General features: G+C 30.9%; 1 protein-coding gene across 1 annotated transcript; it reads right to left on the bottom strand.

Moving 5' to 3' along the window:
- Nucleotides 1-5,049: 5,049 nt before the first annotated feature.
- LOC128194184 (uncharacterized) lies at nt 5,050-10,020 on the bottom strand. The gene is made up of 8 exons (XM_052869014.1): nt 9,964-10,020; nt 9,760-9,832; nt 9,605-9,700; nt 9,483-9,518; nt 7,830-9,296; nt 7,133-7,727; nt 6,843-7,050; nt 5,050-5,121 (listed from the first exon to the last, which is right to left on the bottom strand). The coding sequence occupies exons 1-8, from the start codon at nt 10,018-10,020 to the stop codon at nt 5,050-5,052; spliced, it is 2,604 nt and encodes an 867-aa protein (XP_052724974.1).
- Between the last annotated feature and the right edge of the window lie 3,530 nt (nt 10,021-13,550).

The following is a 13,550-nucleotide window of genomic DNA, read 5'->3' as shown; positions in this document are numbered from 1 at the left end:
CTTGTTGGAAGCTTGCAGTGCTGGTGCAGCAGCAGGAATCTCAATCATTTGCTCATGGACCCCGTGATTATGATTAGCTACAATACAAGGGTGTGTGTGTAACTAAACATAGGTATCGATTTTTTGTATTTATGTTACGAACTCATGGTTCCTCAGCCAGAAAATTATCCACTTTTATGGCATTTTTCATTGATCTTTCTTCTTTGGGTGCCATTTTGTTAGGAAAATTTCTTCTTACATCAAACAAAAGCTGCAGAGTTGTTCGAGTGGATATATATAACTCAAGAAATTTGAATTCAACGAGCCGTGAGATAATCTTTAAACTTAAAACAGTAAAAAAAAAGTATGAAAATAAAATAAAATTAGTTTTTAGAAGTTGAAGTATATTACATAAATTTATTCATAAAAGTTCTTTTTATAGTTTCCCTGTTTACACATAAAAGACTTAATTTAACTAAATTTACCCATAAGTGTTTGTAGAGAAATAAAAAAAAGATGTAAAATTAATCAAATTTCATTCAAACTAAATTATGATTAACTTATTCACTTTAGCTTATGAAAAAGTTAGACAAGAGATAAGAAAAATATAAAGTGGACAAATTTATTTTAACTTCCACTAAAGTTTTATTAATATACTAAATAATGTTTGTTTTTCATAAATATTTATTTTACAAAATATTATACAAACTATAAACTTTATTTAAGAAAGCCTAAGAAATGGAGTTGCTACCCTACTTTTAATTTTTGAACTTTCTCTAAAGAAGAGATTCTAAAACCAAATACAATTAAAATGATAATAACAAGAAACAGAAACATTTAATTGTGAAGTTTGACTATGGTTTGTAGAAGTGGGGTTAGGTGTCTGATGTAACCATCAAAAAGTCTACCCTGTTTTTCACGGCACCAAATATACTCTTTAGTTTTTTATTTTTAATCATATTATTGCTATTAATTGATTCTTGGTGATGATTATTTTTTCTCCAAAAAATCAAATTCTTTAGTGAAATCTATTTTCATAATTACGCTCTGTCGAGTAAGATTCAAATTCAAAATATTGTTCCCCCTCTATGCTAGTTGGCAAATTGAAATAAATATGTAAATTTGAGGTGTTTTCTTATTTTTCTTTGGTTTAATTGCTTCCTTTGTCCCCAGTTTGGTTGAATTGTGTCAAATTCATCCTCATTTTTAAAAAAGTTTCATTGTCGTCCTCACGTGGTGTAAAAGTTTCATTGTCGTTCTCACGTGGTGTAAAAGTGTCAATTGAATCCAAACATAGAAAAAATTTGTGTCAAAGTAGTCATTTTTCCTATATCTCTGTGTCTTTCTTTCATACAATCAAGTACAGATATTCATTTTACCTTATCCAATTTAAGGCTTTTCATAGCTCCAGAGAAGTGACATATGAAAGGAAGACACAGATATATAGGAAAAATGACTACTTTGACACAAATTTTTTCTATGTTTGGATTCAATTGACACTTTTATACCACGTGAGGACGATAATGAAACTTTTTTAAAAATGAGGATGAATTTGACACAATTCAACCAAACTGGGGATAAAGGAAGCAATTATTCTTTTTATGAAACATCACCTTTATTTTGAGTAATTTTTTTTACCTCAATTTCTTACAAATAATCATGAGGTATTGTTGATTTTAAAGATTAGAATTTTTGTTATTTTTTTTTTAAAACAGTTTCGAATTTTGAAGAAAGAATTTTTTTTAAACTAAGAATCACCTCTTTGTTTTTTTAGTTTCTAAACTTAAAGTGAATTTGAATTTTTTTCCCGTTTCAACTTTTAATATAAATTTATTTTTAAATTTTAAAAATAAATATATAATTTTTACAATTTAATGACATAAAGTGTTAAAAAAATATTTAAATTATTTAAATTGTGTCAAATATTATAAACAATTCAAACATTATTTTAAAACACTCTTTTAATATATCAAAATAATTTAACACAATTTAAATTAAAAATATTATTTCTATTTATTTTTAAAATTTAATATAAAAATTATTATTAAAGACAAAAACGAATTTAATTATAGACAAAAACGAATTTAATTAGGCATCAAAATTTAAAAAATACAAATATAATTAAATTTTAAACTAATTTTAATGTCGACTCTTAAATAATGTTAAATTATTAATAAATTTTAAAATTACATATTTATTTCAAACAACTTTCTTAGAATTTTAATTCTGAAATTTATCGGACTGTTCAAAAGTTTAATTCTAAATGTGATTCAAAAGTTATATTTGGAAATTTAACTCCAGGGTTTAATATATTTTGAACTTTTAAAGTTTTTGGAAAAAGAACATACATCTTATTTAAATAATAATTTTAAAAATTATAAATATATTTTTTATTTTATACAAAACAGTAAAAAATTGATTCTTATTCTTATATTTTTATTTTCCTTAAGTATGCTTTTATCTCTATTAGTTTGCGAAAATAAAATATAAAGATAAAAATAAAATCTTTACTGATTTGCATGGAATAATATATATATATATATATATATATATATATATATATTAATGGAACATTTCAAGGTAAAATCTTTATATAATTTACTTTCATTATAAAAAAAATTTAAAATATTATTTTCATGAAAAATAGTCTTTTGTTTTTATTATGTGATTATTTTATTAGAATTTATACATTGAATAAAAAAGATAAATCAACCTCAATTGATTCATAATTTGTAATATTTCAATTTTTTTTCCAAAATCTAAGTATATATATATATATATATATATATATATATATATATATATATATATATATATATATATATATATATATATATATATATTTGTATATGTCAGATCCGTAAAAACTCTAACTTAGTGGAGTACATGTGTAAGCGAAAGAGGTGTTTGAAATTCAGAAAGTGGAAGACAGGTGTGTGATGCAGATTGGACGAACGGTTTTGACGGTAGGAGTAAAACTTAAACTTTCAAATTTTTGTGCCACTTCTCTGCATGCACCATTCATCTTCAACCTTCTGAATCTCCTCCTTCTCTCTACCATATCCACCTTATCTCTAAGAAAATCTCATTTTTTTTTCCGATCACCTCTCAGACACCGTTTGAACTCTCCCGACGTAAAGGGCTTTCATTTAAACCGATCGAGTCGTGGTTCTAAGCCGGTGAATTATTTTCTCCTTAGCACGTTCGTTTCTTTTCGCATGCAAACCCAGATTTCTGGTTGCCTAAGCGGATCATCTTATTCTGAGTATTTCTGGTCTTCTGTTTGGTTTAGTTTCTTAAAGCGTGACTGTCGAACGTTAAGGTCTTTGGTAGTGGTGAGCTATATTCTGCATCTGTGAGCGTTCGGTTACGTTTAGAGGTAAGGGAAACTTATATAATTTGATTAAGATTCTATTTTGAATGGTTGTATGTTTGTATGATACTTTGTTTGATGAATATGAAATATTCGTGTTACTACATGTTTGGATGTGTGGATGAATGATTGATAAATGGTGTGAACTGAGTTGAAATAGGGTTGATCTTCAAACTGCAGTATTCTGAGTAAATTCTGTAAGTGTGGTCAAGCGTCATTCGTGGTTGTTCGATTCTTCATGGAAGTGTATGGTCTTAACTGAATTCTCATGCTTTAGGGATATCGTCTGAGAGTCATTCTGTAATACTCTGCAGAATTATGTAAACTGTAACCGAGAGTCAGTATTGACCATTCGATTTTCCTTTGAGCGTTCGTTTAAACTAAACTCTTCTTCTTGAGAGAATTTAGTTAATGACGATCGTTTAATATTATTATATATATGTAAATGAGCGTTCGGTCTAAGTATAGTTCTTCTTTGTGTTTCATAAACAGTTTAGTTAATGTATTCTATAATAAGTAAAGTCGTAGATAATGTATTCTATAATAAGTAAAGTCGTAGATGATATCGTTATTTTTCATTAAAAATAAGTGTGGCGCAATTATATATATATATATATATTATATTCATTCATTTTATTTAAGTTTAGTAGTGCTCGGTCTTGGACCAAGCGTTCGGTCTCAGTAGCGCTCGTTCTTGATAAGTGTTTGGACCAGCGCTCATTCAATAGTGTTCGGTTTCTACAGGGCTCGGTCTTAAACTAGCGCTCGGTCTCGTTTCAGTAATCTATTATTACCGTTTTTAAAATAAGAGTCTTCGGCCAAACTTAATAGCGTTTGTTTCTTCATAGTATCTCATCAGTTATTAGTATTTGGTGTCAAACAGTTTTGGTCTTTAAAAGGTGTTCGACCTAGAGTCTTAGCACTCGGCCTAGGCTTCGTGGAGTCCGGTTTGAACTCTTAAGGGTCAGTTCATTGAAGCGGATAAATTTGTAAATAACGCTCAGTCATGATTAGTTTCTAAGAAGTGTCACTACAAAAAAAAGCTTATTTAGAGGGGGTTTTTTTTTCAATTTGCGGGGGTTTTTACCCTCCGCTAAATAAATTCCGGGGGTTTTTCAAACCCCCGCAGTTTGAGTCGCCACAAATTATCTGCGGGGGTTTTTTTCGCCCCCTGGTATCATATTCAATTTGCGGGGGTTTTTCTGCGGAGGGTAAAAACCTCCTCTATATATTCAATTTGCGGGGGTTTTTCGGCGGAGGGTAAAAACCTCCTCTATTACTGACTATTATTTTGAGGGGGTTTTTAACCTCCTTTATATTTTTGTCACTTTTTTGTTTAATGATTATTAAAATATATAATATCGTTTTTTGTTTGATGATTATTAAAATATATAATAACTATCTATTTCCATTAATTTTTTTTTTCAATTTCAAAATTAAATAAATTTAATTTTTTTCTAAAATTATTAAATACCAAACAAATATGATTCATTTAATTAAAAAAAGATATCATACAACAAAAGCCCCTGAATAGAAAGAAATTTAGAAAAATAAATTGAGAAACAATTTTATAGTCACATCAAGATAGACTAAAAGTCAATGTAATCTCATTACAAAAGTAGTTACAAAGAAAGAAATGTTACTCAATTCATAATAAACTAGGTATAGTTTTATCCTAAAACAATATCATAAACTTCTTAAATGTTACTTCCATCAGATGATTGTCTTGCACCCAAAGGAGACTCTGGCTCATTTGCATCAGGAGCTTGCTGAAATAATATAAAAAAAAATTAATAAAATAAACTCAATTACATGTACTCACATTTTGTAAATAATATATAAAAAAAAATCAAATAGAATTCAGTTTTAAAAGTCATTATTCAAATTTTCCTTGACTACTGCAGTTACTACTTTACACCATATATAAAATGCAATGGACCATGAGTGTAAAGTTTTAATACTTTTTTATTAGTGAAAGGGATGCATAATGGTTCATCGTTAATTCCAGGTGTTTCAACATGGAGCAATGAAAAACCAAAGAAATAGAGAATGATTATAATGACCCTTGTTCGACAGTTTCAGAATGCATGTGAAGGTTTTGTATGGTTTGGTTTTCCCTAGCCAGCCAGAAATGACAACTGATTAGGGCTTTGCACATCTCATATTTTGTCACAGTTACATTATAGTCAGATGAGCTTTTTGTTGCATTTTCTACCATCATAAAAGTTCCCTCGTTCACAACCCTCCAATTAGTAGTAGAGCAAGTCCGTGGTTCTCACATAAAATCTAACTGTAATGATTTTCATTGTAAGAGAAAAGTGATTCTTATACACGAAATAAGAATTTCTCCCCTCCAACATACAACTTAATGATGTAACATGCTGTAAGTTGGCGTTCCCTCTTGAAATATCTACGTTGGGTCAGAATTCAGGAGGATTATCTAGCTTGTATTGATTTGTTAACCATTTCAATCTTTACTTCATCCTTCTTTGTGTTAGTTGAATACCACATGAATTAAAATCAATACAATGGCTAGGGATCAGCAGGGCTTGAAAATATTTTATAATGTACTGAAATAAGGCTTCTCAAATCCCCTTTTTTCTCTCCTTCCAACATATATTCACTGCTTTCGTTACTTATTAATAGTGGTTCGTGTATGTGCTTTCTATTTATTTTCTAATTGTTTGACTACCTGGACTCCAGTTAAGACCAATGTTTTATATCTTATGTGGTTTTAATAAATCCTTAAGACTAGTTCACTGGCTAGAGCATTGTGATTGCTATTATAGAAGCAAAAAGTCAAATTTGAATATTCTAAAATATACTGATTATGATGTTTTAAAATATACTAAAAACTTTTTTTAATATACCAACATTAGAATATTTTGAAAGTTTAGCAGAAAATCCAACGAAAAAAGTAAAAATAAAGATAAAAGTCCAAATAATGGATACCAAAACTACAGAATAGAATAGAGCACAATAGGTAATAAAAATATATATGATGTTATTGAAAAAATAGGAAAATCAAAAGGAGAGAAACTCCAATTCCCATAACAGAGCTCCTAAACAGAGAAATCAATATTTTATATCCCAAAACCTTCTCCTTCCCTCTCTCTCTCTCAACATTCGCCTACAATAGAATTTCTCTTTCTCTCACCATAATGTAACTGTGACAAAATAAATTAACACATGCATTGATCTCTCATTACATATTTTGCATGCACTCTAGTTTCTATCTCAGTAGTTGAAGGTCGCCTTCCTCTTGATCTTCTTTTTATTAGATCTCTAAATTCACTACAAAAATTAATTACATTAAATGCATAAAATACAAGAATAATGTGGTTCAATTTGTTTAACTACAAATCACACACTTAATGTAGTGTACTTACTCAACAAACGGTGTGACTATCGCACAATTTAAAAGCACATATCGATGGGCTTGTAGCTTTTGCATATGAGTTAAAGTAAACATTGAGGAACCTCCTACCACCTTCCCACCTTGTGGGAATATAGATGACACAAAACACTCATTATCATTTGGGTTATCACAAACACGTCGTTGTCTATTGAACCTTGTCTCTATATCTTCAATGTATCTAGAACAAAAAGTAAGAGACTCTTCAGCTAAGTATCCCTCAGCTATAGAACCTTCTGGTTGTGCCTTGTTTCGTACAAAGGTCTTTAAATGACCTAATTCCCTATAATAATGATAAATAATTACATTAAATAAATTGGACACATATAATATCATACCTTGAACTAAAAGTAGTTAGCAATTACCTCTCTATAGGATACATATATCGATAATGAACTGGACCTCCAAGCTTTGCTTCCTCTACCAAATGAACAGTTAAATGAACCATAACTGTGAAGAATGATGGTGGGAATAACATTTCTAAGTGGCAAAGTGTAACCACAATACGATTTTGAAGCATTTCAAGGTCTTCAAGATTTAAGCTTTTACTACAAAGGGCCTTAAAAAATGAGCAAAACTCCACCAAGGTTGCAGTGACATGGTTTGGTAACAAATTACGTATTGCCAACGGAAGTAATTGCTCCATTATAATATGGCAATCATGACTTTTTAGTCCTGATATTTTATGTTGAACATCATCAACACATCTAGAAATGTTACTTGAGTAACCATCAGGTACTAAAACATTTTTCAAAGTTTTGAGGAACAACCTTTTGGTATCACGAGTTAGTGAAAACAAAGCAAGGTGGTATCTTCCATTATCATCTGGCCAAAGATCCTGTCTTATGCCCATTTCCTTCAAATCTTTCCTTGCATTAAGATTGTCTTTGGATTTAGGCTTTTCATTCAACAAAGTATAGATTAAATTGTCAAATACATTCTTTTCAATGTGCATGAAGTCTAAATTGTGACGTAACAAATTAGACTCCCAATATGGAAGTTAAAAAAAAATGCTTCTTTTATTCCACTGTTTAACTTCTTGTCTGCATCTTTTTCCTTTACCATCCAAATGAATTCCTCTCCCAAATGTAACATTAATATTTTCCACTTGCCTAAAAATGTCAGATCCTGATAATTTTAGTGGTGGATTTCGTTCTTCAGTGCTTCCATCAAAGCGAACACGATTCAATCTAAATCTATGGTTTCTACTTAAAAAGCGACGATGTCCCATAAAACACCACTTCCTACTATGAGGAAGACGACAAGGTTCTGCATCAAAGTTACAAGTAGGGCAAGCTAAACCTGTGTGTGTGTTCCAACCAGATAAAATACCAAGGCCAGGAAAGTCACTAATTGTCCACATAAGAGCTGCTCGCATTCTAAAAGTTTCATTCAATGAAGAATCAAAGGTCTCCACCCCATCATTCCATAGCTCACGTAACTCATCCACAAGGGGTTGTAAGTACACATCAATACTATTTCCAGGCATCTGCTTACCTGGAATGATCATCGATAGGATCAATGAAGTGTGCTTCATACAAAGCCAAGGTGGAAGATTGTATGGAATTAAAAACACTGGCCAAATACTATAAGTAGAACTCATAGTGCCAAAAGGATTAAAACCATCACTAGCAAGGCCTAAGCGGACATTTCGAGGATCTAAAGCAAATTCAGGATGCATTACACTAAATGTCTTCCATGCCTCACCATCCCTTGGATGCCTTATAACTCCATCCTTGTTCTCTGAAGAATGCCATCTCATATGCTTTGCAGTCTTAGAGCACATAAACAATCTTTGCAATCTTGGTTTCAAAGGAAAGTAACGTAAAACTTTTGCAGGTTGCTTTTTTTTCTTCTTTGGGTTCCATCTAGATGTACCACAATGTTTGCATGTTTGCAAATCCTTTTCATCATCTCTTAAATATAACATACAATGATTTGGACATGCATCTATTTTGGTATAGTTAAGACCAAGTTTGTTGATGATTTTCTTAGCCTCATAAAAAGAAAGAGGCAACTTTGCTTCACTAAATGCATCTCTTAGCAAATCTAGGATCATAGTCATTGCCTTGTCACTTAATCCACACAAAACCTTGATATGATATAATTTGATTACAAACTCTAATTTTGTGTACTTGCTCCTGTCACACAATATTTGATTTCCGTCATTGAGAAACTCATTAAATTCATTATGATTCTCCCTTGGCATTTCATTAATAACATCATCTTCACCCAATGGTTGTGATCTGCCTATATTAGTACCTTCTTGCCTATAATGTCCAAATGCTTCATTTATCATTGTTTCCATTGGATTATCAAAATGAAATGTCTCTTGTGACTCATCTTCATTTCTAGAAATATCTTGTCTTTGCCTCTCACCATGAAGATTCCAAATAACATAATTTATGGGAAATTGTTTTAAAATCAAGTGCTCCTCAACTATGCCTCTAGCTTGCCATTTCACAAACCCACATTTGGGGCATGGACATCGAATTGTGTCTCCAGAGGCCCCATTCTCAAAAGCAAAATCTAAGAATTTTTGCAAACCAATTGAGTATTCAACTGTATTTCGGGGCTTAGTTATCCAAGATTTATCCATTCAAAAATATTCCTAAACAAAATAAAATACACTAACACATGAAAAAGAATACAATATTCATGGAAAATACAAATAAATAATGAATTAGAAAAAATGAAATACTTGTTTCTACTAACCTTGAAGCGGTGAGATTGCAATGCTTAAAGAAAAACCTGCAACATCAATTATGAAATTGGATGGGAAAAAGATTCATAAAGATAACAAAACATAAGTGACTAAGCATAACCTCCCGACAAACAGATCAAAGACCTATGTTTCCAAGGTGCCAATTTCTTAGAGAAATTACCTAGAATAGGCTTCCAATCAACCTCTCGAAGAGGATTTGCACCCAAAGCTACACCAATATAAATAAAAGGAAAATGTGAAACCTTGCAATTTAAAAAATTAGCAAACCTCTTCTAAAAGTGCTTATACTCTGACAAATTACAATTACATTGACAAAGCGACAAGAACAAACACCAGAAAACTAAACAAGAACAACATTGTGCAGCCAAGAAAATTTAGCTTTTCACTCTGTGTGTGTGTGTTGAAAGTGTCGAATTATATTTAATTCACAACAGTTTGCTAATTTCTAGATAAAAACACACATCCCCATACCTCTTCAAGATTTGTAGCAAGGGCTAGGAATTTTTCATCATCCCCCAAAAACTTCATATCCACAATTTCTTCATTATATCCAACAAGTCTTTTGGTTAGATTTAATTGAAACAACTCTTCAGTGCATTCCAGAGAGTAAAATAAAAACTGATTAGATAAATAATATTTGCCTCATTCTTTTAAACTAATAAGTTATAACAATCAATAATTGATCATATAAATATACAAATTTCATCATAAACAAAAGATGTATAATTGATTATATAGCAATTCAGAGTATATAATTAATTAATACAAAATATTTCAATTTATTTCTACTTAAGTATGAAATAAAATGACCAGACAAGGTAAATGTAGTATAGAAAAATAGGGCACGTTTTTCTTTCTTTTCGCATTTTTTTTATCAATTATTTTGTACATATCCGTGGATTTTATTTTATTTTTTGTATTAATTCACCGTTACACACATAATCCATCAATTTTCTATCGCTACCTTAAACAAAATTCAAAGTAAAATTTATATATTTTTTCTAATGTGACTGATTTGTGATTGACAGCAGATAGGTGTTAAATTAAAACTGAAAACAAAGTAAAGAGACCCAGGTTATTAAATTCATGTATTCAAGTGAGTATGAACACATAATCCACCGTAACGTACGTGGAACACATCCATCTAAATGTTATTTTCTTGCATCCTTCGCACACACGATTAAGGTTGTTTTTCTTTAATTAATCAAGATATAATTGAGAAGATTGAATCGGGTTCAATCACCACCACCTATAGTAACCATTGCAGTTCAAGATCTTCCAATTTCAGTGAGAAAAATTGTTAAAGCATGTACTCAAAGGCAAAGGTATTCTATTTAAGAGCAATTGCTCTTAAATGAGTAATATCAAAAACAATATTTTCTGACAGTCTTGTTTGGTTTGCGGTGTGGGGGATAAAAGGTAAATACTTTTCCTGCCGTATTCTGAACCAGTGAGTACAATCTATTGCTGATCCTGTACTCTTTCTTGTGCTTCCAAATCTTAAAATATATGTCATGGTAATTATATTTCTAACATTTTACTGTTCAAGTGACAGAAATGGTTTGAAGTGGAACATCAAAATTTAGAATATACTCATTTTACAAGGATAGTAAATATTGATAAAGAGAATCTATTTAGCTACCTGATGTTAGAATATTGAAGATGACCTTTGTCTATCTCTTAGGTTTCAAGTAGAATATGTTATCGGTGTTAAATGAAATTAAATTCAATGTGCTGTGTTACTTTGGTGCATGTAAATTTACCATTGGAGTGTAATTCTCATTTTTTTGTGGCAATGTGCCTAATGGATGGGCTTGGGGGAAGGGAGGGGCAGATATTAATTAACAATTTTTTTTATACTCTTGCAGATTAGAGAAACTATTTTTGAATGCCTTCCCAGCCTTGATATCACCTGGGTCATTTCTACCCTTATTTCCATCTTTAGTAGACTTGCCAAGTATGTATAAATTATATTACTATCACCACTTATGTCTTGATTACCTTTTTATTTCAATAGAAAGATTAATATTTTCAATTATGATTGTTTGTCCTTTTGCATTTTCCCTCTCTTATTTTTCTTATTACAAACAGCATAATTCAATTTATAATCAAGATTTTGAAAAAGTTGACCGTGCTAAATTTTTATGTTTAACTTTTCCAACTTATTGATCTTAAACACATTTTCCATAGCAATAACCATAATTATTGTGGGCCCCTTCCCCAATATTCAAAAATAACAGAGAAAAGGAGGAAGTATGAACTATTTTCTTCAGTAATTAATAAGGATCATCTGGAAAAATAGGTAGTTATTGAAGATGTTCTGTGTAATGAGTTTGATAATATGCTGAAAATCAGTTTCTTCTTATGTACCTTAACAAAATCTTTTAAATTCAATGTTTTCGTTCCCATATTTGCTAGTTTTGGTAGTAGCATTGGAAAAGGTGAAAAAAAGCTCTGGACCCTTAATTGGGAGCAGCAGAGCTTCTATTCAGAAAAATACTGCCCCTAAGGTTATCTGTGATTCTTTAAATTATAGTGATGTCTAGCCAGTGTTGCAAAAGTGTACCCTATAAATATTTCCATAGGTATCGTTGTATGTTAACTTTTTTCTTGTTTGTCATGGTTGTTACTTCCATTTGTCTTGGTTCCTTTCGTCCTGTTATTCTAAAGCTAAAAGTTGAAGTTGTTGAGCCAGTTTTTCTCAGCCACATCATGTTTACCAATCAATAGTTACACAAGATTGATAATAAGTTTGCTTGCAGTAATATTGCTTTCTTTACATTGAAAGTTTAATGTTTGATGAAATTTTGAGTTCTAACTCTTTGATATTGTAGCCATATTACAAATTTGTGATTTTGTTTGGTATTTAGCTTCATTTAAATTCCTAAAGTAAATTCTATCATCTCTCATGAACGTCCCTGGTCATCTCCAGTGATGACTGCAATATTACAGACTTCAGTCAATAGTCCTTACTCTGATAAGCTGAAAGCAGTACTTAGCTTGACTCCACGTCTTCTTGATGTGTACTTCTCCATAGCATTGCAAACTATCAATAATTGTATGTTTTGTTCACAGACACTTTCTATGCTTGTTTACTTTGAGGTTATTCAATAATACTGAGGATTTTGTCATTAGAATCTGTTTTTAAAGATATATGACTTGGCTGTATTTACAGTTTTTTTCTCTCTTATAATTAATTTTCAGCTCTGATTTGTGCATTGATTCCCCTGCTCATGTCGAGATATGCTACAATATTTCCGGACAAAATATTTTCATATGAGGTGGTGTATTGAACTATGAGAAAAAAAAATTGAAACATTGAGTTGAATGTATTTCTATAACAACACGGGTGATTTATTTATATGGAGAAAACAAAATCAACCTAGTAAACAAAGGGGATTTGGTTTCATCTAATAATAAAGATATGATACTAGAATAAAAAAGAAACATTACTATAAATACAAAAACTGAAAGAAAACCAAACGAACTCAAGTTACTCGTTGATTAAAAACATGATTGAAACTGGGAAGAAGATAACCCACTAAAGTGACGCAGAATGAACTCAATAAAACGCTACACCAAATAAAAGCACAAAGAGTTGTAGAACGATGTACCTCCGTGACGTTATGAGCTCCGCTGTCTGCCGGTCCGCAGAACCCCCGTTGCAGCTTCGTCCACCGACTGCGAATCTGAAAGGAAAAGGAAACACGGGCAATCCAAAGGAGAAATGAATGACAACAGGAAATAGAAGAAGGAAGAAAGGAAGATTGCGTACCTGCGAGGGAGAAATCGGATGGAATGAAGGGGGAGCTGATTTTGCTGATGGAATTAAGGGGGAACTGATTTTAGGGTTCAGTGGAAGGGAGAAATTGAATCAGAAATTAGACGAAAATATTGGGTTTAGGCAGATGGGTTTAAGATATGAAGGGAATAAAATTTTAGGATTGTTAAAAGAAAACTTACTGTAAAATTTTTAGAAGGAAAAATGTAAAAGAATTAGTAAATGAAGAAAAAAAATATATTATTATTTGAGGAGGTTATAAACCTCTCTTAAAAGG

The sequence above is a fragment of the Vigna angularis genome, chromosome 1 (assembly GCF_016808095.1).
Source record: "Vigna angularis cultivar LongXiaoDou No.4 chromosome 1, ASM1680809v1, whole genome shotgun sequence".
Taxonomy (NCBI): domain Eukaryota; kingdom Viridiplantae; phylum Streptophyta; class Magnoliopsida; order Fabales; family Fabaceae; genus Vigna; species Vigna angularis.
The sequence above is the reverse complement of the archived record's forward strand: the minus strand, read 5'-3'. Positions and strand labels throughout refer to the sequence as shown.